The 25800-nt window shown below is 51.2% G+C and overlaps 9 protein-coding genes across 9 annotated transcripts; 5 read left to right on the plus strand and 4 right to left on the minus strand.

Annotated features, from left to right (window-relative positions):
• Positions 1-294: 294 nt before the first annotated feature.
• On the minus strand, positions 295-2477 carry HO133_002689 (uncharacterized protein; the record flags this gene model as incomplete). The annotated part of the gene is made up of 2 exons (XM_037293614.1): positions 295-2124; positions 2175-2477. 2 exons carry the CDS (start codon positions 2475-2477, stop codon positions 295-297), a joined length of 2133 nt encoding a protein of 710 aa, XP_037150443.1.
• A 3107-nt stretch (positions 2478-5584) lies between these two features.
• HO133_002690 (uncharacterized protein) lies at positions 5585-6549 on the minus strand (the record flags this gene model as incomplete). The annotated part of the gene is made up of 5 exons (XM_037293615.1): positions 5585-5850; positions 5910-6059; positions 6118-6189; positions 6254-6363; positions 6422-6549. 5 exons carry the CDS (start codon positions 6547-6549, stop codon positions 5585-5587), a joined length of 726 nt encoding a protein of 241 aa, XP_037150444.1.
• Positions 6550-7120: 571 nt separating this feature from the next.
• Positions 7121-8850, plus strand: HO133_002691 (uncharacterized protein; the record flags this gene model as incomplete). The annotated part of the gene is made up of 3 exons (XM_037293616.1): positions 7121-7139; positions 7195-7289; positions 7342-8850. 3 exons carry the CDS (start codon positions 7121-7123, stop codon positions 8848-8850), a joined length of 1623 nt encoding a protein of 540 aa, XP_037150445.1.
• Positions 8851-9204: 354 nt separating this feature from the next.
• HO133_002692 (uncharacterized protein) lies at positions 9205-10271 on the minus strand (the record flags this gene model as incomplete). Its single annotated transcript, XM_037293617.1, has 2 exons — positions 9205-10005; positions 10182-10271. The coding sequence occupies 2 exons, from the start codon at positions 10269-10271 to the stop codon at positions 9205-9207; spliced, it is 891 nt and encodes a 296-aa protein (XP_037150446.1).
• Positions 10272-10847: 576 nt separating this feature from the next.
• Positions 10848-13810, minus strand: HO133_002693 (uncharacterized protein; the record flags this gene model as incomplete). The annotated part of the gene is made up of 5 exons (XM_037293618.1): positions 10848-11488; positions 11539-12053; positions 12113-12858; positions 12912-13580; positions 13631-13810. The coding sequence occupies 5 exons, from the start codon at positions 13808-13810 to the stop codon at positions 10848-10850; spliced, it is 2751 nt and encodes a 916-aa protein (XP_037150447.1).
• Positions 13811-14311: 501 nt separating this feature from the next.
• On the plus strand, positions 14312-15133 carry HO133_002694 (uncharacterized protein; the record flags this gene model as incomplete). The annotated part of the gene is made up of 1 exon (XM_037293619.1): positions 14312-15133. One exon carries the CDS (start codon positions 14312-14314, stop codon positions 15131-15133), a length of 822 nt encoding a protein of 273 aa, XP_037150448.1.
• Positions 15134-15854: 721 nt separating this feature from the next.
• Positions 15855-18876, plus strand: HO133_002695 (uncharacterized protein; the record flags this gene model as incomplete). Its single annotated transcript, XM_037293620.1, has 4 exons — positions 15855-18223; positions 18275-18344; positions 18408-18467; positions 18712-18876. The coding sequence occupies 4 exons, from the start codon at positions 15855-15857 to the stop codon at positions 18874-18876; spliced, it is 2664 nt and encodes an 887-aa protein (XP_037150449.1).
• Positions 18877-19098: 222 nt separating this feature from the next.
• On the plus strand, positions 19099-20294 carry HO133_002696 (uncharacterized protein; the record flags this gene model as incomplete). The annotated part of the gene is made up of 2 exons (XM_037293621.1): positions 19099-19235; positions 19763-20294. The coding sequence occupies 2 exons, from the start codon at positions 19099-19101 to the stop codon at positions 20292-20294; spliced, it is 669 nt and encodes a 222-aa protein (XP_037150450.1).
• Positions 20295-20736: 442 nt separating this feature from the next.
• On the plus strand, positions 20737-24614 carry HO133_002697 (uncharacterized protein; the record flags this gene model as incomplete). Its single annotated transcript, XM_037293622.1, has 10 exons — positions 20737-21054; positions 21211-22078; positions 22140-22417; positions 22957-22980; positions 23029-23054; positions 23122-23163; positions 23217-23271; positions 23324-23779; positions 23834-24528; positions 24581-24614. 10 exons carry the CDS (start codon positions 20737-20739, stop codon positions 24612-24614), a joined length of 2796 nt encoding a protein of 931 aa, XP_037150451.1.
• Positions 24615-25800: the final 1186 nt, after the last annotated feature.

Raw genomic sequence — 25800 nt, forward strand, 5'->3', positions numbered from 1 at the left:
GCGCCTCGAATATCAACGCCGAATTAGTATTAGTATATTAAGCTGTATGTGTCTGTCCAGACCGCTATCCCACGCAGGCTTGCGAAACTGAACCTTCCTCTACACTCAACGATTGACCCTCGTGAGGCGGACCGTAAAAGAAGCGTGATACTCGTACATCGTTGCTCGACAATCTTCGGTGACCGCTGCCCGCTCGACGCCTGCTTCCTCACTCCAGAGGCTGACAGTCCAAGTCGAGGGGCCCTAGTAATGACAGTTTCCGCGGTCCATTCTACCGCCATGACTCGCTGATGGCTACTTCTTTCCATTGCCAGGCGAAAAGTCTTTGGGCGTGCTGTGATTAAAAGTATACGTTTTGACCTCTTGCCCATGTTGAGATGGAACAGGCGGACCGATATCAATTTTGATGTCGAGCTCCTTGGGCGCAGGAGGCGTGCTCTGAAAAGGTGCTTGGTAAGGCTGGAAAGGTCCCATACTAGGGTGGGAGCTCGGGAAGCTTTGTGGTGTACCTGCAAAGAAATTCATTGGTCCGCTGTGACTATGATGGAGCGTGTGATTTGGTCGCATGGGCAAAGGCATCTGTGGACCGTGTCGATAAGGCTCCGGTGGTGTGACTGACGGAGTAGGCCAGCCCGCATTGAACCCGTCAGCTGGCATTGAAGGCGAGGCGTCAAAGAAGCTTGTTAGATGCGGAGGGGCGGACTGCGGAGGGCAGTGAAACGCAAATGGCTGCTGGTGATGCGCCTGTTCAAACGGTATTTGAGAGGCTGGGTTTTGGTAGACCGGAGGTGATGGAGGCAAGTTGTAGCCGTGTTGAGCAGCGTAGGCAGGAGCGCTGCTGTCATGGACGCTTTGCTCCCAGCTCGGAGCCAATGGACTGCAACTGGAGGCATAACTTGGCCAAGTTCCATGGGCCTGTGGTGCGAAGGTGGCAGAAGATGGCGTGAGAAGGCTCTGTTCAGCACGTGGTGTTTGAGAGATGTGTGCGTTGATAGACGCGTTCGGCTGAGATTCCGACAATGAAGCCAGTTGGAAGCAGGATTCGAAGTTCCGAGGGGACATTTGAGCAGATACCGTGCCAGGTTTTGTTACTCTTCCAGTCATGACATTCATATTGTTTCCCGTCGATCTGATACGGCGAACTGGTGATTGTTTGCGTGAACCTGGGGGAGACGCTCGCAGGTGCGAAGACGATGTTACAGGTCCTGTATATGATATGCTTCGGCTCGAATCGTTCTGAAGGGCCAACGGTCGTGGACGCCTCTTCCTCGCAGCGAGTTCCGAAGAGCCCGCCGCAAAGGGCGACTTGGAGACGATTGCATCAGGACTGACTTGAGGCGTTGCAAGACCAGTAGTGGAGACAAGTGCGGTTGCAGACGCAGGATTGGATGTCCCACGTAGTCCGCCGAGTCCAGCCCGTGATTGCTGGATGTTTATGGTGTCAAAATTTGCTGCCAAATCAGACGAATCCGATCCTCGATGCGGGAAAATTGACTGGTTGAGACTCCGCATCGGAGAAGTCCCTTGTGGTGGAGTCATGAATTCCTGAGGCTCACCTCCCTCGGAAGAAGTCGTGACAAAGCTCTGGGTTGAGGGATTTCCAACAGGGCTCCCGTCAATAGCAGTGTGGTACATTGGTTGAGATTGAGCGTCGGTGTGGCCAGGGATGAATCTTTGGCCCTGCATTTGGGCAGATGCGTCAGCGAAAGAATCTGGAGACCATCCAAATAGGTCTCGTTCCACGACCGTTTGAGACGGCATCTTCAAGATATCGTAAGAGTCGGTCGACCACATAGGATCGGCTACTGCAGTATTGGAAAAATCGGGTTGCAAAGTTGTATTGCTGTCGAAATTCGGAAGGCCGCTCATATTAGCGTTGTACTGTCGATTCATCTCCTCCAAGTTGGGGAAGTCAAAGGCGGTAGCAAAATCTGTTGACAGGACAGGGCCCTGTCCTGGGGAAGAGAAATTTTCCGAGGGAAAAGATTGAGGCATTCCTTCGTACTCCGTTGAGGAGAATGCGGTTGCTGGACCTTGACGGGTCTCCTGCTCCGGTGAAACATCATATCTCCGCTCTTGTGGATTCTGATGTTTGGCTTTAGCTCGGCGATTCTGAAACCAATTCTGCGACCAAGGTCAATACGAAATATGACACACGCAGGGTGGCCACTTACGTTGACTTTTTGAAATTCAACACCCATCTTTTCGGCTAGAGACTTCTTGTATTCTGTATTCGGCTTGTATCTCTCGGCAAATTCGGCTTCCAGTGTAGCTAGCTGCTCTTGCGTGAGACGGGAACGTGTTCCTAAGTCACCGTCGTCGGTGTTTGAAATGTTTTGAGCCGGATAGGATTGTCGTTCGTTGTATGGTTTGTAATTGACTTGGAAAGGCGTATCCTCAGCGGTGTGGTAATCATGCGACTCATTCTTTGGCATTGAGCCCGGGAATTGGTAGGCGGAGTCTGCAGCGGGGAACATAGACTCTGGTTGAGAATATTCGTAATGATTGTGTGCCATTGCGGGAATCAATTGACCATGTTTCGCATGTGGTGTTGGGAGGAAGAATGGCCGTGAGTCGCAGGGCTTTCGAGAGCAAGCAAGTCAATATACTCGGTAATATATTTGAACTTTCGGGAGACCCAGCACGTTTTGGGACAAGGAGTCGCCGAAGAGCTTCAGCTGCTATGGACAAGCCCAGGAACAGTACTTGGGATCGTGACAATGTGATCTGGTGATGGGAAGTGTATGTTCTGGAGGGTGGTTTCGAGCGGTTCCGGGTGTTAGTGGGCAGCTACGATTGGTAGAAGGAGGGGGGGGGGGGGAAACGGATCCAATGGATTTGCAAGAGAAGAGGAAAAAGCGAATGTAATGGGTCGATAAAGCAGACCAAGTTGGGTGAGCGAGTGTGAGGGTTTCTTCAAAAGGGTACACAGAAGGAAGATCGAGGGGATCAGGTAGTATTACTGAAGAAAACAACGAGTGGACTAACGTTTAATCTGTTTGGAAAAGAATTGAGACAGACAGAGAGAGAGAGAGAGAGAGAGAGCGAGAGCGAGAGAGAGGGCGAAAAAGATACCGACGAACGGCGCGAAAGCTCCGGGAGGGCCCCGCGGCTAGGGGCACCGCTAAAGGACTGGTCAAGTCTTGGGCTGGCGGACGCCGGACGGTACTTTAGTGTGTAAGGTAAAGTAGTGTGTACATTACCCCTGTTCCTTGCCCCATCTTTAGCGGCTACCTAACTTACCTTAGCCTCCCTTTCATTAGTCCATAAATCCATTAGCCTTGTTCACAGCCAAGACTTCGGGTACCAAGACTTCCCTGCCGTGCAAATCAGGCTTTGGGTTTTGCTTGCTGCAATCGTGTATGCTCGATTGCAACTTGGAGGGTGGTCCAGGCTTTCCTTTGGTTCAACTGCCGTCATCAATCCATCCACTCAATTCACCGCGCGCCTCAAGTCAACTTTCTCCACATATGCCGCATGCACAAGAGTCGAAGCGAGAAGAATTATAGCGTTCGGATTTCTGCTACTTGAGGCACGAGGTACTTCGACTTCCCCCTTGCGTGATCATCAATTTCCACATCATCCAAAGCATAACTGGATCGTATACGAGTCTTCACATGACTACTGTCGTCACTGCCAGAGGCCAGAGAGAGTGGGAAAAGCGTGTCTAAAGCGATACTCCGCGATAGTTCGCTAAGATCTGCCACGAGGCCTACCGCTACTTTATTCCCAGATACCCCTGGCCGCAATTACGGTCCTTCCCACGACTGACTATGCTATTTTTGATCCTGATCCTTTTTACTCCTGCCATCTCATCTGTCCATGGTTTGAACTCGATTTATCCTCCGGTCCACCGTCTGACTAAACTCATTCCTATCATTGTAATTTCCACCCCCAATCATACATCTAGGTCAACACCAGGTCAGTGTGGCGAGGCAAACAGACGTTGTCGGCACGATCGCGCTGGTGACGCAGGGACCTATTTCTGGATACATGGATACACGCTGACTGCATTAGTACCATTTAGTATCTGGTGGGTAAGCAACATGTGGCAGTGGGGGATTGCCGTTAGGCGGTATCGAAGATGGAACAATAGAATCAGTAGGGTAGGAGTCAGTACTTTAGACTCTTTAGACTCTCAGCGCTCAAGAGCAATCAACTGCCGTGATGGAAAGAGTCGTCCACTGAAATGCGCGTGGCCCCAGACCATAAGGTCAAGGATACATAGGTGCAGCTGTGCGCAGGTCTCGGTAAATGGTTGGATCAAAGTATAGTCGTTGCAAGTCGGAAAGTCGGGAAGCGCGCTTTGTCGGGATGATCATGACGACGTTGAAGTGGGAGTGTTGAGGCTCCCAAAGCACTTTCCGGATGATTTTATCTCCCTTGCAGATCATCGAGATCGTCGGAATTCCTACATAGCTTCGAATGCCCCTCCCGCCCCTCTTACCGGCAGACTGGGGCAACTTCAGACTTTCATTTCTCATACAAGTAGTACCTAGTAGGTAGTGTGGAGAGTGAGACAGCTGTCAAGTTGCCTAGGTTCACGGCACTGCGAGTGCAACAGTGTTCGGTAGTCATCCTGTCGGAAGCCGTACCTGCAAGCCTCCAGAACACATGAGACCTGAACGACTCGAAGAAGACACTTCTCACCACCTGTTGAATCCGAAAAGGAATCTCACACGCCTGAGGTAATTAATTAATTAATTGCACGATTGGAACTGAGCACACTTGGCTCAGATACCTCGTATTTGCTTCATGACTACCTTACCTCCGTACTAATAAGGCGTCGCATCGAATGATCAATTCCAAGTACCAAACTCTTGGCGCTGCGCTGTCAAACCGGCTTCTCCTCTTCCCTACTAGGCTATCACTCCGTTCTAACCGACATCGCACATATCCAAGCCAACGGCGGCGCTTTTCTGGTAGGTGTGCTTTCAGAAAGACTTCAGCTGTTCTAATGGACGCCACAAGCCCCAGGGGCAGCCCCTGTCAAGATTGTAGAACAAAACGGGGAAGGAAACGCTCAGCTGCGACGGTGCAGTCTGCACTCCGCGACGCAAGGTGCAAGGGCCGACTGGCCGTTTGAACCTTAGTACTGCCACACCGCCCATGTCTCATCATCATTCGTCGCATATCTCTTTTTCGGCACAAAATGGCGAATTGCCCCAAAGCGCAAAGATCGTCAACGTCAATCCTCCCGCTTCGTCACTTGGACGATCTTTTGCCCCTTTTTCTACTGATCGGCGGAATTCTAACCGAAAAGCAAAGAAAAAGACGTCCGTATCCGGTAATTCCTACACTCGGTGGCAACGGAAGTACAATGAGCTAGAGCAAGTTGGGGAATGAAGTCGACAAGGGTCATTACAAGCTTTCGACCTTCCTTTTCGCGCTTCCCGGCGATGATCCAACAGCACCAACGTCTGCTATTCAAGATGCCTTGAGGCTTCAAATCTAGATCTCTACCAGACCACTCAAACCCAAACCCCCCCCCTCTTCTCCCCACTCCCTCCCCATCCCTCGACCTGGGTACCAAGTACTTATGTTGTACCGCTCGCAAAGATGCCTGAAGAAGATCATTGCGCTTCTACTCTAGCGAGTGCAAAATCTCTATGGCAACCTCCCCTGTATCCGCGTTTCTATTGACAAACCGAACACTCTGAAGATCCTTGACGATCCAATCGGGGCCATTTTCTCGCAGTTGCGCGATATCGTGCGTTGTCGCCAGCCCAACCACATTGCACGACGCAGCCTTTCCAGCACGGATGCCGGCCGGAGAGTCCTCGACCACGAGAACCCTGGTGTCGGCGCTTAGGCCGAGCTTTTCTCGCCCGAGACGATAGCATTCGGGATCTAATCTCGTCAGTGTCTATCGATGCCATCTCTCAACCACTCATCAGGACTTGACCGACCTGGCTTTCCCTCTTTCACATCTTCCGCAACGACCAAGTTCCGAGGATGAGCAAGCTTCATTACGTCAAGCCATCCAGTTACAAGAGGTCGTGTACCACTTGTTACGATTGCCCATGGCGCCTTGGCTGCCTCGAGCGATGCGAGCAAGTCTTCATGTTTCCGGAGTCAGCATGCCTTCTTTGAGATGAAGATCGGGTCATGACCCACTTCTGGCCCCAGGCACCTCAACAGCGTCGAGCCCAAATTGTCTAGGGATCAAGCCTTCAACGTGACGGACATCTAGCCTTTCGTTAGCCCGACGCATGTCAGTCATGCAAACACGGGGCAAAGCTGGACCACTGACACTCCCAATTGGCCTTGCTTGGATCGTACAGCTGAAACGTATCTATCGATCTCCTCCCGTGCGAAGACTGCAGTATCATGGCAGGATCCACTCCTAGTTCTTTGCCTATTCTACAGACAGTAAGCTGAAATGCGCCTCACACACGACGCGCGGCCGAGAAGATTGCACTTGTGCCAATGTTTGACGATAGCGTCTGTTGAGTCGACTATGGTTCCGTCCATATCAAAGAGGATTCCGGCAAATTTGTGGGTTTCTGGCCGGCCTGTAAACGCTGGGTTCTCCTCTAGCAATGGCATCTTGATGTTATTTCGGACGTCTTTGCTTTAATCGACTGATGGGGGAATGTCGGACGTGAGAAAGTGAATCTAGGAGGAAAAGTCTATCGTGCCAAAAAGAATCTGATCGGCTTAGCATCTGTAGCATTGGTCATTCAGAACGAATCTTGAAACCAAACATCATGTGAGTTACGAAAATTCTGACCTACCTTCTCTTGGGCGCCTTCAATAAAATATGCTGTTGAAATAAGCACTTCAAGCCGTGGGACTCCCGAGAGAAAAGTAGAAGACGGGTGGTTTTCCCTCAGCTTTCCAGAACCAATAAGTGTGAGTGCCTACAATCGCTCAAGGCTTAAGAGTAGGGAGCACCAGCTTTATGTAAGAAAGCCTTCCAACAGCTGTAGAGTATCTATAGATGTATCCAAATCTATATTTACCATCACGAGTAAAGCGGCACAGACCCTTGCAGCGAATAGGCTACTCCGTAGCATGCGAAATCTTGGCATAGAGTACCTCGGCACGAACTTTTTTTCACCATTTGAAACCGCAACTGCAGCAGGACCAGGCTTGAACAAGGCACACAAAATTCATAATGGCTAATAAACCTGGGAGTGGGATACCTACTCATGGCTTCATCTATAATATAAAGTACTAATCACGTTACAGAGCCCAAGTCGAAACGCACACCGGTGCGATTACGGCATAAGATCGAGAAAGCTAGTGCTGCGAAGCAACGAAAACAAAAGAAGCTTGCAAAAAACGTCTGGCCTGTTTCCACACCTCAGCACCTGACCTAGCTCATCAATATTTTAGAATCCAGAATGGCGGTCACGATTAAAGAAGGATCCGGGCATCCCCAATCTCTTCCCCTACAAAGACCGCATCCTCCACGAGATCGAAGAGAAGAAGCGCTTGAAGGAGGAGGAATTTCAGAGGAAGAGAGAAGAAGCAAAAGTGACAAAAGCTGCCGCATCAGCAGACCAGAATGTCCCAGTGGCATCAAATGTGGACGGCGAGGACACACTCTCAGACCTCCTCGATGATGAAGACATGGACGAAGATACGCCCGATGACTCCGCAAACCCCATGAGCGCCCTGCTAGCCTCTGCCAAAGCTCGAGCAGCGGAGTATGAGAATGGGCCAGACGAATACGAGGACGAAATGGACCAAGACGATGAAACAGAAGGCGGCGCTGTCCTCACAACCGCCAGCTCCCTCCCAAGCTCCGGTCCCCAAACACTCGAATCCTCCCGCCGCGCCTTCGACAAAGTCTTCAAATCCGTTCTTTCAACCTCAGACATCCTCCTCTACGTCCTCGATGCCCGCGATCCCAACGGCACTCGCTCCCGAGAAATAGAACGCGAAATCACCGCCGCAGACGCCGGGTCAAAACGGCTGATCCTCGTCCTCAACAAGATTGACCTTGTACCTCCACCGGTGGTAAAAGCCTGGCTCGTCTACCTCCGCCGATACTTTCCCACGCTTCCCCTTCGAGCGAATACATCCGCGCCCAACGCCCGCACATTCGATCACAAAGCTCTTACAGTCAAAGGCACAAGCGAAACACTACTCCGCGCCCTGAAATCTTACGCCTCCTCCCAACAACTAAAACGCAGCACCACGGTCGGCATAGTCGGCTACCCCAACGTGGGCAAATCCTCTGTCATCAACGCTCTGACCTCCCGCCTTTCCCGCTCATCTTCAACTGCATGCCCCGTAGGCGCAGAAGCTGGCGTCACAACCGCTTTGCGAGAAGTGAAGCTCGACAACAAACTAAAACTGCTCGACTCTCCGGGTATTGTCTTCCCCTCATCCTCCGGCCAAGGCGCGAACGGCGAGACACATCCCCATCTCTCTTCGAAACAAATCCATCAAGCAAACCTGACCCTCCTCTCCGCCCTCCCGCCCTCCGCAATCACCGACCCCATCCCCGCCATCACTTTGCTCCTCCACCGTCTCTCACGCTCCGAAGCCACGTTGCAGCCACTGCTAGACCAGTACAGTCTCCCACCCTCAACGCTCGTGTCGGCGGGTGCAAATGGAGACGTCACGACGGATTTCCTGATCCAGGTCGCGAGGAAAAGGGGCAGGTTGGGGAAGGGGGGTGTGCCGAATCTGCAGAGCGCGGCCATGGGCGTGCTGATGGATTGGCGGGATGGCAGGATCAGAGGGTGGGTTGACGCGCCCAAGGAGGTTGAGGCAGGGGAAGGTGGTGCGGGTAGCAAGGAGATTGTAAAGGAGTGGGCGGCGGAGTTTAAATTGGAGGGGTTGTGGGGCGATGATGGAGCTACGGTGGCAGAGGGGGAGACTATGAAGGAATGAAATGAAATGCATGGCACCCGATCTCTTCAAGATAGCCAGACTTGTGGAGCCGCTAGATGCAGCGAGATGGGTGGATCGATGCAGCAGTGTCCACACGGGATGGAGACTAGGCCCACATGACTGCCCCAGCTTTCCAAATCTTAGCCAGGTAGACATTCGCTATGCAAATGATAACCACATACCGAGTCCATCCGGCCCGGTCGGTCAGGGAAGCCACACAAGAGGCAACCGCGTAGATGTCTTGATCCCATCTGAATCAAGCAAGCGTCTCCTTTTCCGATCGAGGATGCCCGACCCACAAACGCCGTTGTCAGCTCTTCCTGTTCTCCCGAGGTCCTCATTCACGAGCCTCCCTCAATCACTGCCCTCGTCCTCACTCAAGACCTCATCCGCCGAACTCCCAGGCGTGACCGCATCATCCCCCGGGGTATCAAAACTCCCATTCGCCTCTCTCTCCACCGAACTAAGCCGTCTCCCCTCATCCGGATATTCGTCCTCATCTTCGTCCTCATCCTCATCCTCCTCCTCCTCCTCCTCTTCTTCGTCTCGCGAAGCTCTTGGCCGGGGTTCGAGATTAGACGCATCATTCCCCCCCTCCTCACCCGTCTGCCCTTCGGCGTCAAAGTCGTCGTCGTCGTCGTCGTCGGGGTCTTCGGGGTCTTCGGGCTCGTACTCCCTATACCCCGTCTGCAGCTGCGCGCTCGGATCCCCCGTCCCGCTCTCCCTCCTCTCCCTCCCCTCATGCCCCTCATGCCCCTCCTCCCTCCTGACCCTCTTCTTCGCCCTCCCCTCCTCATCCTCCCCCTCCTCACCACCATCCTCCCCCTTCGCACCACTCATCTTGCCCTCTTTGACCTTCCTCCTATACTCATTCCGCTTCCCCGTCTGCACCTCGTTGAACTTCTTCAACTCGGCCTCCACCCTCGGCCCGAAGTCCTGAAACTCGAGCTCCGCAAGGGCTTCAATGACTGCGTTGGGCGGTATGGTGCGTTTGCCGGTGGAGAGGGAGGCGGTGTTGGCGGCGTGGGCGAGGTAGTTGATGAAGACCGTGGCGCCTTTGCTCATGGCGAGGATGGCGTCCTTGTGTAAGGAGGTGTTGGGGGGGAGGACGCCTTTGGCGAGACGTTGGACCATTGTACGGGGAAGGGAGAGGTCCTGATAGCCGTGGCAGATTATTAGCCATCGTGTTCTGTGTAGCAGAGAAGAGGAGCCAAGAAAGAGGAGAGTGAAGTGCGAAGAGAGTTCTGCGATCGGGCCATTGAGGGTGATTTGAGGACAGGAACTCATCAGGTTGGAGAGAAGAAGAAGGGTGTAAGGGTATTCAGACCTACCTCAATATTAATACCCTCGCGCTCTTTGACCGGAGTGCCTTCGTCGCCCGCAGCGCTGATTTGCGAGATGTTGCTTTTGCGAGGAGGCATTCTGTCAGAAGGTGCCAAAGGAGAGTGGACTGCGGGGCTTGGAAGGAGGGATTTGAAAGCAGAAGTAATGAGCTTCAATCAATGCGTTGTGCGGTTCGAATTTGTAAAGCGATAAAGTGAATGTGCGAGACGTGGAGGACGTGTTCGCGTTTTCTACTTTGTGACGTTTTAGGACTAGCGTTATATCAAATCTACCTTCGTTATTTGCCAGACTAACTGACTGTCATTCTATAGAGAAAAAAGACAGTGACAGTCTTGCGTATTGATTTGGTTTCGCTTCTTTTGCATTGTTTGTGTGAATGCAGACCAAATTGTTTCAGCGCCGGTATTTCGGGATAGCACCACTGCAACTGCCACCCCTCTGACAGCACGCCCAGAGCTTGAGACCTCTAGCCACGTCAACTTCCCTCCCAGAGTCACGAATATCGGGGTCGGAGCTACTATCTTACGTCTCGTGCTATCATTAGACCTGTGTTTGACTCCTTCGCTAATGCAAGCAGCTCCGAAACGCCTTAGAACTCATTGCCCCTTGCAATAAACACCGTCGCTGGATGATGCAGGAGAAAGACTTCAAATTTATAACAGTTCGTCAACATCATCATCCCATCCCAAAGCCGCGTAGATAGATTCCTCCTTTCCCTGCGATGATGGCGACAAGACAGCTTTTGGCGAGTTGTCCGCAGCTTCGTTCGCAAGGGGCGGAGCTTTGACTGGCGTTGCACTGATGCTAGCATCTTCAGATCGTTCAACTTGATGCGAACAACGAAACTTCGATGGCGTCTCATGAACCTGCAAAGGCAATTGAGGAGAAGTAAATATGCCATTGGAAGCTTTAGGTGGATTCAATGCTGCTGATAGAGGCGGTGGGTGAGACAGATCAGCAACAGACTCTATCGCCGCTGTAGAGATCGGAGGACGGCCCCAAAGCTTGGATGGACCTCTCGTTGGTGTTTCAACGACAGCCAAAGCCAAAGCGCTGCTGTCGGTCTTTCTTGTGCTATCTGGGGCTAAGAATGGCGACCGTCTTGGCTTCCTTGAAGATGAAGGCACACAAGAAATGCTTGACGGTGGGACTTCTTCTAGCTCAGGTAGTGACGCTATACTTTGCCGTGGAAAACGTGTCAGACCGCCGTAAACGTCCTTGTGTCTATTGTTGCTTGGCGTAGCCATAACTTGAGCGCCTTGGGCGAAAGGATTACGAACAGGGTTCTTAGGCTCTGCAGACATTTAGCATCGAAAATGTAGACTTCGGCTGAGCATGTTATACTTCTCGAGTGTGACGTTGCCGCTCTTCTCTCTGCATACTCGACTAGGTCCTTGACCGCCATGCGAGGATTGGGCCTCTTCAGCGCGGCGATTGCACCTCGAAGCTCCTGCTCTACTCTCGCTTTCTTCTTGAGCTTAGCCTCGGCAGCCTGTGATGTTGCGTGTAAATCTATTTCTCGCTGGCCATAGCGCTTGTGCATTGCGACTCTGTTGAGCGGAATTGACGACAAAGATGTGTCACTGACTTCGCGTTTCACTTGGGGCAAGACAGGGTCAGTGGCAGATCGTGGCAAGGACGGCGGTGGCTTTTGGGAGGCAGTTCGCTCGTCGGTCAGCACACGTTCCAAAGTACGTTGAGGTCTTCGGATTTGCTGTCTTTGCACCGATGCACCAGGCTTTAGTGATCCGTAGGATGATGCAGATTTCGCCAATGGTGGCCGCCTCGGCGAAGGTTGCTTAGACCCTCCGAGCTTTTGGCAAAGCAAAGTCGTCAACTCTGGCAGGCGTGCTCCATAGCTATAATGTTATAATGTTCAGCGACTAGCAATCGCATAGCGAGCAGGAAAGAAACTTACAAAGGCAGCACAACATCTACACAGAATTGCCGCAGATGGTCTCTGCCTGCTGCTTTCACGGCTGAGTTTGCTCCATGTGGAGATACAGGCCTGTCCTCTCCATTTGAGGTCTTCATCTCATCTACACTCATTGACTGCCAAATGCACAGGCGGTCGACAAGTAGATCCAACAACATGCTGAGGTCCTGGGGCCTCTTGGGTTTCTTCTTTTTTCTATTCTTTGAGCCATCGTCTCCTTCTATGAAATCTGTTGGTGGTGAATTCTCCACTGGCTGGTTTGTCGCTAACGATTCTAGTGCAAGAGTCTCAAGAGAGAGAATGATTTGCATTTGAATTTCTCTAGCCCTCTGCTCAAGCACAGCTGACCTGGTCGCGTCTTCTCTTGCATCTGCAGAATCACAAGCAACAGAAGATAGATTTCTGCTAAGCCACCATCGAGCAATGTTGGCTTCTTCTCCTGGATATAAGCCATTTTTGCCAACACTGATTTTCTTGGACTTGCGAATTTTCTTGCTAATCGTTTCAATTACGGTAGTACATTCGTCGTCCGAATGCGATTCGAAGGGGAATCCTTTGACTAATTCCGGCAATGCTTCCCGGTACTTGGTGTCCATAGTAGCAAGTGGCAGGATGCAAGATCTCAAGAATGAAGTCAGATGCGAGTGGTTATTGGCAGAGCCATCGGGGATGGAAAATGCAGCCCGTGCTCGAGACAATGGCCCTTTTGCAAAATATGCCAACGACGACTTGACAAGCAATCAGTAATAAGGCCAAAACTCGTGCATGAAAAACGCTTTACCTTAGACGCATATAAAGCCTCCTGGTACTGAGCCCTGACCGCTTTGAGCACCTCCTCTGGGTCTTGCGCTGCTTCCTCCACCATGTCCGTCAATACGTTTCCGGTCTGATCCTGCAAAACGGGTTGAGATATTTCTTGGGTAATTTGGGCCGGTGTAGTTGGTTCCCGTTGGGCCGGTTGCAGGCACAATCGCACTCCGCGAGACTTTTCGCCACTCGACTTCTTACCCAGGTCACATATGGTTTCGGACCTGAAGGCAATTGCGGCAGTGCTCCACCATTTGTCTCCCGGAAGTCCTGGCTGCCCTTGATGTTGTCTTTTTCGCGGGCGTACAATATCTATAGGCACGGTTTGCAGTCGTGCAAGTGTATCCACACTCACCCAATTACCCAGTCTACATATTGCGTAGATTCCTTCTTGTACACGCTCGATAGCAAAGAGCCCGTCATCAATAGCTGACTGTGCGATCAAGACCGTCGGTTGATTTGACCGTGGGTCCTGATGCACAATTTCTTCGAGGACTTCGATGTATGCTGAGAACAAGTTGGAGCCGGGAAGGGCTTCCTGGCCTCCAAGCGGGTCGAGGTAGGCCAGAGGCAGACATGATCGTGGTAGTTGTAACCTTGGTATCAACTTCCGTGTTTGGGCGGATGGAAGCGATGGGTGTGACTTGATTAAGCCTGTTAACAGATACTCTTTACGTTTTCCTATGACCATACCTTTATGGTGAACCCTTCTCTGATGTCATCATCGTGTTCAACGTTAGTGAGCTTGCGTTTCCGATATTCTTGGTTAAGTATTGTCCCAACTGCATTCGATATAGGAGGCAAGAAGATGTCTCGAGCTTGCCCGAAATCCGACAATGATTGGTGAGATTCATGATCTCCTGTATCAAACATCGCAGGCGGTCATTGCCATGTAGCTCCTTCCCATCCTTAACGGCAACTTCTCGACGCGTGAAGTTAACAAAGCGCGCGGCGAGATCTCTCGGAAAGCGCCGAGGTTCTGCCAGAGGGACATTTTCGACACCCGCTTGAACGCTCACTCTAGGCTCGGCCTTGGAGACCAAGATTATGACCATTGGTCTATCACATCCGCAGGCCTTCATCAGAATCTGGATCCTTCTCCTCCTGGCCGCATTGTGAGCAGCCTTCTCACCATAGGCTCCAAATGCTCGATAATCGAGAAGTCTTGGAGACGCAAAGACTGATCGCATACGGCTTTGATGGCCTAATGATAAGGTCGAATATCAGCCTCAAGCCTCGAAGTTGAGCCGGAGTCATAGAATCTGCTCCGTTGGAGCTGCGGCGATAGGAGCTCTACCTTTCTGGCGACCGAATATCCCAGGACCTATCGTGTAAGGTGGGCACGCCTGGTTACCTGCTGCAATTTCATATGAGATGCTCGCTGACTTCGAATTCCAGGATCTATGGAGTGAGCTGCCATCATCTACTTGCAAAGGGAGTCGTGTTGCATCACTGCTAGGTATCTATTACTTTCCAGGACTACCAGTCTATATGGCTACCTTCATGTCCTTGCCCACTGAACTACGACTCCAAATATATCGAGAGCTCTTCATCTCAAAGCCGCGAGTATCACGCTTGGGCCGACATGTCAGAGGTCCTGTAACTTTCTACAACGATCGTACATTCTATACGGCGGTACTTGAGGTCAGCAAACAGGTTCATGTAGAAGCTATCTCCGTTCTTTATGGAGAAACCGCCTGGACGCTTCACGTCTACCTCATCTTCAGGGGAAATAAGATCCATGGGTCCAATGTGGATGGTGCCCTCCATTCCTTGGCACGCACAAAACAATTTCCTTACATCCGTACCTGCATCTTGGATATTCGACTGTTTCAAGGGGAAGTAAAGGAAACAAATACCACCTTCTCTGGCATTGAAGCACTTCGTGCTAATGTCAAGATCGTCCGCCAAGTTTTGTCGCGAGCTCAAGGCCTGAAAAATATCGAGATCTCATGGCGAAATTACTTCAATCTTGACTTGACCGAGCCAAGATGTAAATCGTTGGAGCCTTTGAATCAATTACCCATCACGTACAATCTATTCATTGGCAAAGTGGAGAGTACTACAGAGGGCTCAAATAACGATTTGACCAACTGGCCTGACATGCTGAAAGCATACAGAGTCATGTTATTCAGGGGAGGTTATGGGGATGATGGTTGTATTGAGTGGAGGGCAGCGAAGAGGCCAAGAGGATAATCATGGACATTGAACCACTCGACGGGAACCCGACACGGGAGTAATCTCCACTCAACAGCTTTGGCAACTGACTGCAGAAACATATACGATATGGACGAAGGATGTACGATATGCCCTAACGACTGCAACAAGAACAGCATCATATCTCAAAGAGCTATGACTGACCTAGACTTCTTATCCATACCAGCTTTGCTGTCCCTACTCTCAAACCCCACAGAGCTTTTTGCTTATGACGCTTTTACTGGCTCCTATCCATCGTACTAACATGGCTCGACTCTTCGCGGTTTCATGAAATTTGACCTGATCTTGTATGGTCTCTGCGGATAAGATCTCGCTTTTATTCTGCCATCTGTCAGAAATGGGTCCTACCGATTCATAATCCCACCGGAAGGCGTTCCAGACGAACTTGATCAAAGGATCGATGGGTCTTCCTGTAAATGTCAAGAATGTTCGTGTCGCAGATTTCGCGCCCACTATGTTGGTGGGCCAACCTGATTGGTGTTGACCCCACACCCATTTTTAGACTACTATCGAAAACAGAAAACATACTCATATCGCTATCTTGCTTCGCGCATCATTCCTCCACAGCATTGTCTTCAACAATTTTTTTCTACACTCGTTGAACTCTCTCTCATCCTAGCAGCGCACAGAGTGGTGTTCCATAAGCATTATTCTCACCAAATCTAAGCGCCTTGGTCCTGGACACCGTTGAAAGGTGACAATGAGCTTACTGCATAGGTCGGGCCACCGAGATGAGTATGGTAATTTTGGAGGCATAGATGTTTCCACAGCACCCCTAGATGAGCTCGCCAACCAACCAAGCGCTCCTAAAGCCCCAAGAAGGCGATCCTCGGGATTGAAGTTTTTCGCTTCGTCATCGAGCTCGAATCCTCCACCAGCCCCTAGCTCACACAAGAAATGGGAGGCAGACTATCTAAAAGACCTTCGTGTCAACCGGCCTGCGCGACCTGGTGGCTCACGACCATTCCCCGGCCGAGCGGCCACGTCCACGGCAGAGCCCTTCGCCAGAGCATCCTCTGCTCTATCATTCCGACCCTCAAGCTCAACGCAACAAGCCGACCCAATCATGGCCCCGAAACATGAGAGATCTGCGAGTGCACTGTCACATAGACGAGCGCAATCGGACATGCCAGTTGCAGACGCAGCCTTAGGACAGCTCAGGGCGTCTGTGGCTTCACGAGACTTTTCAGCTTCCACAATATCTAGAGCGCCTCCGATGACCCCGAGTGGAGCATACAGAGAGAGTGGAATGCGGTGGATGGAGAAGCAGGAAGCTCGGTCATTGAGGGAAGCGCTAGAGGATATGGATTTGCGGGACGAGGCAAAGATTCACGCCGCTGCTCAAGATGAAGCATCGGAGCTCGTCTGGAAACACAGAAATCAAGTGTCGCCACAGAAGAATCCAGATCGGTTACACAGCTACAAATATCATCTTGAGAAAGGGGCACATGCTCGAAGTCAGAGCGTTGGATGGCATGCAGAGCAGGGCGCAGTAAAAGGCGATTCCGCTACGAGCCATCGATCAGCCTCCGACACGTCAAACTCTAGTAAGGGCGACAGCAATCTATCACAAACAACTCGCAATACAGTTATCACGTTCGCAGAACCCGAAAAGCCCACCGAGGAGACGCAACCTTACCAACAGACCGCCCATGCGATGTGGGACTCACCACAGAAGAAAGCCTATATGAGTTTAGAGCCTGGAAAGTTGCCCAGGATTTCAGGGTACCGTCGATCCAGCGGACCCAGAGCACGAGATGTGAGTGGTGGGCTATTCAGAAACCCTAAGGACAAGATCTATGAAGAGCCGGATGCCGACAGAAAGACGTCTGAGCCCGCTGGGTCAGACCAGAGCAGGATACCTGCACCACTCGTTACAAAGAACCGCAATCCAGTGTCCAAAGACCGTACTGGAAGTAAATCGTTCTTCCGTTCAAGAACTGCTTCTGCCGAAGACAACATGAGAGTCTCTCGGTCCGAAATCCATAGGAACCCCCCTTCTCAATCTCACAACCCTTCTTACCTAAAAAATCCACCAGCCTCAGTAAAACCGGGCCAAGTCATTGCTAATCACGCAGAGAGTCACTCAGATATACCAATGGTCAAAGACGGCAAGGAAATACGTAGTGACGATATCAGAGCTGCTACAAGTATGCGGATGAAGGAAAGAAGCCCGAAGTTACCTTCTCCAACTGTCGTCAGCAACAGGCCAGGAAGGCCAATCGTTAGTTTCGAGCAAGACTGGAAGCCAAAAGATACTACTAAGAAGGAAGACTCTTCCTTAGATGGGCTATCCGCAAGTCCTGCGAGACTACGCTTCAAGCCGCACATGCCAGCATCAACGGCCTCGGCGCCCATAGTACCAACAATCAACGTCCCGGTTCCGCCCTCTATTCAAGTCGATGAAGTTCCGCCTAGCGACTCACACTCCACGCCCTCGATCTCTGTTTCCGAGGCTGGAATCCCCACCTTCTCGCCACCTGAGAACCCACCTACCAAGCGACCCCTACCAACACCTTCAAGCAGATCTCGCCACTCGCCGGCCAACCGTCCGCTCCCCCAACACTCATCTACCACTCCAGTCCACTCTTCCAAGCTCCACTGGACCCCATCTTCCCGCCGTGCTACTGCCCAATGTGCAGCCTGCGCTCTCCCTATCGAAGGCCGCATTGTCAGCGCCGCCTCTCAACGCTTTCATCCCCACTGCTTCACCTGTCACCACTGCGCAGAACCCCTAGAATGCGTTGCGTTCTACCCAGAGCCCGACTCTGCCCGCACAGCTCGCGTTGAACGCATTGAAGCTCGTCTAGCTTGCCAAACCCACGCTTTGCCGGACGAAAAAGAAGGCGAAACAGCAGCCGATGACGGTGACTCATCTCTACGCTTCTACTGCCATCTCGACTACCATGAGCTGTATTCTCCACGCTGCCGCAGCTGCAAAACGCCTATTGAGAGTGAGGTTGTTCTTGCCTGTGGTGGATCCTGGCACGTAGGCCATTTCTTCTGCGCAGAGTGCGGTGATCCGTTTGATGCGAAGACGCCCTTCGTGGAGAAGAATGGGTATGCATGGTGTGTGGGATGTCATGCTGCAAAATTCAGCGGGAAGTGCAAGGGATGTAGGAAGCCGGTCGTCGAGGGTGGCTTAAGCGCGCTAGGTGCTGAGTGGCATGCTGAATGCTTTTGTTGTGTGGTAAGTCTTTGCACAAAGCGGGCTGCATGTCTGGTGGACGTGTTCTAATGCGTGTATCTACAGGAGTGTGGAGGCCATTTCGAGGATGGAAGGTTCTTCACCCGGGAGAATGAAGAGAAGCCGGTGTGTGTGGCGTGTGAGGAGAGGAGGTTGAAGGCTTGACTGACCGTGGAGGGAGAAAGATGACAATAGTTAGTACAAGCATTTGAAGGCGAATTAGAAATCAAAGAAAGTGAGATCTTTTAGCGTGCATCTTTCGTCCTGTGTATGCATTCCGAGCATCACCTTGTAAGCTCAATTATCCCAAGCTATCACATGGATGATCTACGGTTCTTTTGACTGGCGACATTTGCATGATTCATCACAGGTGAAATCAATAAACGTGCCTCTGCAGAAAATCAAAGGACTACACGATAGTGTAAAGGTCGAGGATTCAAAGACACTAACAGAAACGGACCGTCTCGCAAATGAGTCAATGGATGGGAGGTTAGATCGTTTATTAAGTTCAGCGACATCTGCACTCAAGAAGTAGACGATCATGAAACAATGTATACAATGAACAGAACATTGTCCATGATAACCTAGCATACCAAATACTCTACAGCATGCATATTACCACGCTCCAGCCTCCTATTTAGATAAATCCCTTCCACCCTTCCACCCTTCCACTCACAAACACAGAAACCCCCAAAGCTCGAGAAATTATCCAAGTCACCGACCTTCATCCTCCAGATCTACGACCTTGGTCACCAAAATGTCAGCACAAATATTTGACTCTTCTCCTCCTCGTCACATCGCTCAGAAGTTCTCCTTCAAGCACACACGTCTCATCTTCACAGGGACAAACACGGGCCGAAAGACCACATGCCCACCGTCGATCAAAGCGAACTCGTCAGCAGCCTGAGTAACCTCTTTGACTCTTCAAAGTACTTGGACCTCACAATCCATTGCGGATCAGACGTCTACACGGTCCATCGCGCTGTCATCTGTCAACGCTCCGATTTCTTTGCTGCAGCATGTGATTCGGTATTTAAGGTGCGTACACACCTAGCAAGCCATGAGTCAAGAAGCGGCTACAGATGTGTTCGTAGGAGGCAATGACTGCAACAATCACTGTAGACGATGACGACCAGTCCACGGTTCGACGCGTGCTGACCTACCTCTACACCCTCGATCATGACGACGCAGATGATCCCTGAGTCGTGGCTGTAGCACCATCACAAGATACAGATGGCCATGTTGCAGAAACAAGCTCGAAGCCAGAAACGGTCGATAATGCAATGATCTCGCATCGTAAGCGCATGAACAACGTCCGTGAATGCATTTCTCGCAGCAACATCCCTCAATCTATACTATATATAAGCCCCCAGCCATGTCTCGGGAGCATGTTGATTATCATGCTCCTCAAACTTGTTTAGAACCCGATTTCTTTGCCTCAAAGAAACCATACTCATTCCGAAATGGGCAGGTGTGAATGCTCTTGCGGGAAAGTACAACATACCTGTGCTGAAAGAGTTTAAGTTCAAAATAGGCAAATCCGCTTGTGATTTCTTTCACTCTCGAGAGATCATCAACGCAATCTTCGAGAATACTCCTGACTCGGATTTGGGGCTACGGAATACTGTCGTCTCTAGGTGTGCAAATGCACGCAATCTGGAGAAGTGTCTCAATGAGGAAGGGCTAGCTACAGTAATAAGAAAGCACGGCAACTTTGGTCTAGGGATGCTGCAGGAGGTCGTCATGAAGCACAACTCAGAGCTGGAGAAGCAGAAGCAAGGCGTGAAAACCAGAGCAATCGAATTGAGACTAGCAGTGGGCAGCTTGCTTGACGATGCAACGCACCTTCACATCCCAGGCAAAGAGGACTCGCAGAAGGACTTTGAGCGTGCTTATGAAGCTTTGGAAAGACTTGAACAGAAGCTTTGGGAATGTCTGGACGTCTTGATATGATTCCGTTACAAACGGTCATCTTGGAAAGTCATTGTAGCGTGAGACGGACATCAAGATGAAGTGCCATTGAAAGCTGGTAGAGAGCGGATGTGGATGTCTGATTGAGAGCGACAGTGACAGATTCTAGGGTTTTCTTTAGTACCTAGAATTGAAGACCATCTACCTGTATGTAAGGGTGCACCTTTACCGAGACTGAGCTCTACGTCTAGCGGCCGAGCCGGGTATAGACCGGGTGTACGGCAATCCCCTTTTGCGCATTGTGATGGCATGGTGGCATGACATGCTCTAATTTTCTTTAGCAAAATATTAATACCAGGAGTCAAGCTAGCAGCGCAATCATGCTATTCCAAACTTTCTACCCTCGATATTCTGCAGTCGTGATCCCATATTCCCCTCGATCCTTCGTAGCCTTCAGAGCTTCCCATGGCCGGCGTCTACCACCATGAACGGGAAAAAGTCGCCTCATCCTGCTGCCAAAGCAAGTGCCAATGGGCACAATAGTCCCCCTGTTGGTCCAGAAACAACTATCGCTGGACCGGGTGCAGACCAGCCACAGGCTGAGGAAAAGAGAGTGGTGGACGAGCCACCAGATGGAGGCTATGGTTGGGTCTGCGTGGTGTGCACTTTCTTCATAAACGCACATACATGGGGCATCAATTCTTCCTACGGTGTCTTTCTTGCATACTACTTGGCCAACGATTACTACCCCGGAGCGTCAGCACTAGAGTTCGCTTTTATCGGAGGTCTCTCGATATCCCAGGTACGTGTATGTCCGAGCTATTCCTTCCTATATGGTATTGAGATTGAGTTGCAAGACATGTTTGGGGAGCAAGAGGACCTTTCTACACCAGAGACCTGCCTTGCAAGTCCCTTACCTACCTTGAGTAAGCAATGCTGACTCCGAAACCTGCGTAAGGCTCTGTTAATATCGCCACTCGCAACGTACATTACACGAGTGTATGGAACAAGAACTACATTATTACTCGGCGTTGCTCTTGAGACTCTTGCGTTAATCAGCGCATCTTTCACACATGAGATATGGCAGCTGTTTCTCAGTCAGGGTGTTTGCTTCGGGTTTGGCATGGGGTTTCTCTTCGTGGGCTCTGTCGGTATCGTACCACAATGGTTCACAAGGAAGAGAAGTCTTGCCAATGGTATCGGCACTGCGGGTAGTGGCCTTGGGGGCTTGATGTACAGTTTAGCTACAAACGCGATGATTGATCGACTTGGTGTAGAATGGGCTTTCAGGATTCTGGGGATACTGGCCTGTGCGGTCAATTGCACTTGCGCCATGCTAATAAGGGACCGTAACAAGGCTATTGGATCGATTCAGCTGGCCTTCGACTATACGCTGTTCAAAAGACCTGCGTTCTTGCTCTTACTAGGATGGGGCTTCTTCAGCATGATGGGTTATATCGTCTTACTCTTTTCACTGCCGAATTATGCCACCAGCATTGGCTTAAGCGCGCAGCAAGGATCCATTATCGGGGCAGTACTTAATCTTGGGCAGGCGCTTGGTCGTCCTCTTGTGGGGATCTTCTCAGACAAGGCTGGCCGCATCAATCTGGCAGGGCTTTGCACGTTCATTGGTGGTCTATTCTGCTTCGTCATTTGGATATTCGCCAAGAGCTATGGTGTCTTGGTCTTCTTCGCCATCATCGTTGGTACCGTCGCAGGTACGTTCTGGACCACGATTGCACCTGTCGGAGCGGAAGTCGTGGACTTGAAAGAGCTACCCTCTGCTTTGTCTATTGTCTGGATAGTCCTAGTCCTTCCTACAACGTGTAAGTTACATCACTGCACCTGCAGTAATCATTCCTTAGTGCTTGGTTAATCGTGATCTAGTCGCTGAGCCCGTAGCACTCGAGTTAAGGCAAAAAAGTGGAAATATTTACCTCCACGCCCAGATCTTCACAGGCTTCATGTACGTAGCGGCAGCAGTGTGCATGTGGTTCTTGCGAGTTTGGAAGATTGGGCAGATTGAGCAGATCGCCGCAGAGCAAGAAAAGAAGCCCGATGATATAGATGCCGCATCTGCTGAGCCGGTGGATGACCGGGCTGTCTCTTTCGCGGCGAAGAAACCTAAAAGCACTGTGTTGAAACGCCTCTTCATACGGAAGAAGGTATGAGGTCTCATATATATGTAATGGGATGATGCGATTATCTAGCATAGCAATATGATCATGATTTATATAATGACTTCGGTAGAACCAACATGATTTTTCCGCTACAGCTCCTGGAATTTCTTACGGTCAACGGCCTTTGGGGTGCGTACTCGATTCGAGCGCTCCACGATTGAACTCCATGATTGAAACCTGGAGACCAGAAGTTAGTAGTGGTGGCGAATCGGGTTTCCTCTCAGTGTTTACGCCAAGCCCGCGAAGCGCTTCGCGCTTGCAGTCCCACAACACGGCTCTTCTCTCTCCAACTCACTTCTCCTAAACCACTACTCCACCACACTCATATCTCTCTCGAGCACTTGACTTGCTCTCTTCTACTCAATAAAAACTCTGGTTAAGTCTCCAATCTTACTCCAAGGTCAAGATGCGTGAAATTGTACGTCGCCCCACACAACAATTTTCCAAACGCGTCCCTGGCCATTTACCCTCTCCTCCGCTGGTTGAAGACCACATAGCTGACCTTTGCCCTTCCTGATGTATAGGTGCATCTCCAAACCGGTCAATGCGTAAGTCTGTGCATTTCCGACAACGCGGATTAGAGCTGACACGGCTAGGGTAACCAAATTGGTGCTGCTTTCTGGTGCGTTCATCCTCGAGTCCTTCTACGCGATATAATTGGCATACTCATGGTGATTGGCGATACACAGGCAGACTATTTCTGGCGAGCATGGACTCGATGGCTCTGGCCAGTAAGCAAATGCAAAAGACGACGCAACATTTGGACACCCCTGACCCTGTTTAGATACAATGGAACATCTGACCTCCAGCTGGAGCGTATGAACGTCTACTTCAATGAGGTACTATGAGGACATCTTTCTTTGCCATGATATGCAGCTCACCGCTTTCAAGGCATCAAACAACAAATATGTCCCTCGTGCTGTCCTCGTCGATCTTGAGCCTGGTACCATGGACGCCGTCCGCGCTGGTCCTTTCGGCCAACTTTTCCGACCCGATAATTTCGTCTTTGGTCAATCTGGTGCTGGTAACAACTGGGCCAAGGGTCATTACACCGAGGGTGCGGAATTGGTGGACCAGGTCCTTGATGTTGTGCGTCGTGAGGCTGAAGGATGCGATTGCCTCCAGGGGTTCCAGATCACGCACTCTCTCGGTGGTGGAACTGGTGCTGGTATGGGTACGCTTTTGATCTCGAAAATTCGCGAGGAGTTCCCAGACCGTATGATGGCTACATTCTCCGTGGTCCCTTCACCAAAGGTATCCGACACCGTCGTGGAGCCATATAACGCTACTCTATCCGTGCATCAGTTGGTCGAGAACTCGGATGAAACCTTCTGTATCGATAACGAGGTTGGTCAAATGCGTACCTTCCACAAAGACTTAAGGACTGACATGTCAATCTAGGCGCTCTACGACATTTGCATGCGTACCCTCAAGCTCTCCAACCCATCTTATGGAGATCTTAACCATCTTGTCTCCGCAGTCATGTCAGGTGTCACCACCTGTCTCCGTTTTCCCGGTCAACTCAACTCGGATCTCCGCAAGTTGGCCGTCAACATGGTACCATTCCCCCGTCTACATTTCTTCATGGTTGGCTTCGCACCTCTCACTAGCCGTGGTTCTTCCTCATTCCGCGCGGTCACTGTACCAGAATTGACTCAACAAATGTACGACCCCAAGAACATGATGGCCGCGTCCGACTTTAGAAACGGCCGCTACCTGACCTGCGCTGCGATCTTCCGTGGTAAGGTCTCCATGAAGGAAGTGGAGGACCAGATGCGCAACGTTCAGAACAAGAACGCCTCATACTTCGTCGAGTGGATCCCCAATAACGTTCAGACCGCTCTCTGCTCCATTCCTCCGCGTGGCTTGAAGATGTCTTCGACCTTCATCGGCAATTCGACCTCCATTCAGGAGCTGTTCAAGCGTGTTGGTGACCAATTCACTGCTATGTTCCGTCGTAAGGCTTTCTTGCATTGGTATACTGGTGAGGGAATGGACGAGATGGAGTTCACTGAGGCTGAGAGCAACATGAACGACTTGGTATCCGAATACCAGCAATACCAGGAGGCTTCAGTCTCGGAGGGCGAGGAAGAGTAGTAAGTCTTGTCCACTGACTACTGCTTCGAATCATTGCTAACTTCTCTACAGCGAGGAGGAGGCTCCTGCCGAAGGCGAGGAATAGATTGTGCGAGTGCTCGTCTGCTCTTAGGTTTCTCTTGAGTGAGACCAACAGGGCGTTAGCAATAGCGATGCAACATTCGCACGACTGATGTTGTTTACGTGGTCCAGACTGATTGTGTTTCTAGCCAAAAGATAGTGAAGCGTGCGAGGCGATTAGCAAGGAATGCAAAGCGATTGACATTGACATAGCAGTGCCGACAATAGCATAAAGCTCGCTCTTCTCCAACCTCTACCCCTCATCTAAATATTGCTCCTACAACTTGCTTCGCCTCCGATCCTGCATCCTTCATCCAGTGCGAACGGCTGCCCCCCTCCCCCCTTCCAAACCCCATCCCCACCGCCCCCTCTCTCTCTCTCCTCCACCCCATCAAACCCAAAATAATATGTCCCTCCCCCAGTCCCACCAAAAACCGCTTCAATCCCCACCCCCCCCAACCCTCGCCCGCCATTCCGGGCCTCGAACGCAATACCCCCTCCATCCCACCATCGCTGTCGCCGTCGTCTGACCACACGTACTAAACGCACGCACTCCTCAGGCTGATTCGCAGCGTCCGCGTGCATGGCTTTGGCATCTGCGATGGCGCTGTTGACCCGGGGGGGGGGTAGCTGTAGGGTAGAGTCTTGAGCGGATGGGTCGGGGGGCAGTGAGGGGATGGGGTAGGGGAGGAAGGGGACGTTCTTGATGGAGGGAGGGGGCGGCTGCGGTGGTGAAGGGGGAAGGTGGTGATGTGGGAGAGCAGGGTGGGGTTGTGGTTGGAGAGGCTGGGGGATGGGAGGGGAAGGGAAGGGAGGGGAAGGGAAGGGAAGGGAAGGGATGGGAAGGGAAGGGAAGGGAGGGGAGGGGATGTCGGTGTGGGTGAGGGTGGGTTGCTGTGAGGTTTGAAGGGCTGGTATGCATGGTTGGAGTGGAAATCAATCAATCAATCGTGGTGTGAGCGGTGAGGAACTTTTGAATCCACCGAGGTGGGAGAACGATTGTTGCTTCGAGGATCATTGGCTTCTTCTTCTTCTTCTTCTTCTTAGGTAAATCGTAATCGGTTCCGGTCTCGTCGGTTCTGGTTGTTCCTCTTGAGGTGCGGCTCTCTGTGAACGCATTTGGATGTTCAGCTTTGCAGAGGCTGGAATGGAGAGGATAGTGGATGAATGGTTCCCATGGCGTTTTCACAAGGTGAGGGACATCGTCGACG

The sequence above is a fragment of the Letharia lupina genome, assembly GCF_014066315.1.
Source record: "Letharia lupina isolate WasteWater1 chromosome Unknown contig_15, whole genome shotgun sequence".
Lineage (NCBI taxonomy): Eukaryota > Fungi > Ascomycota > Lecanoromycetes > Lecanorales > Parmeliaceae > Letharia > Letharia lupina.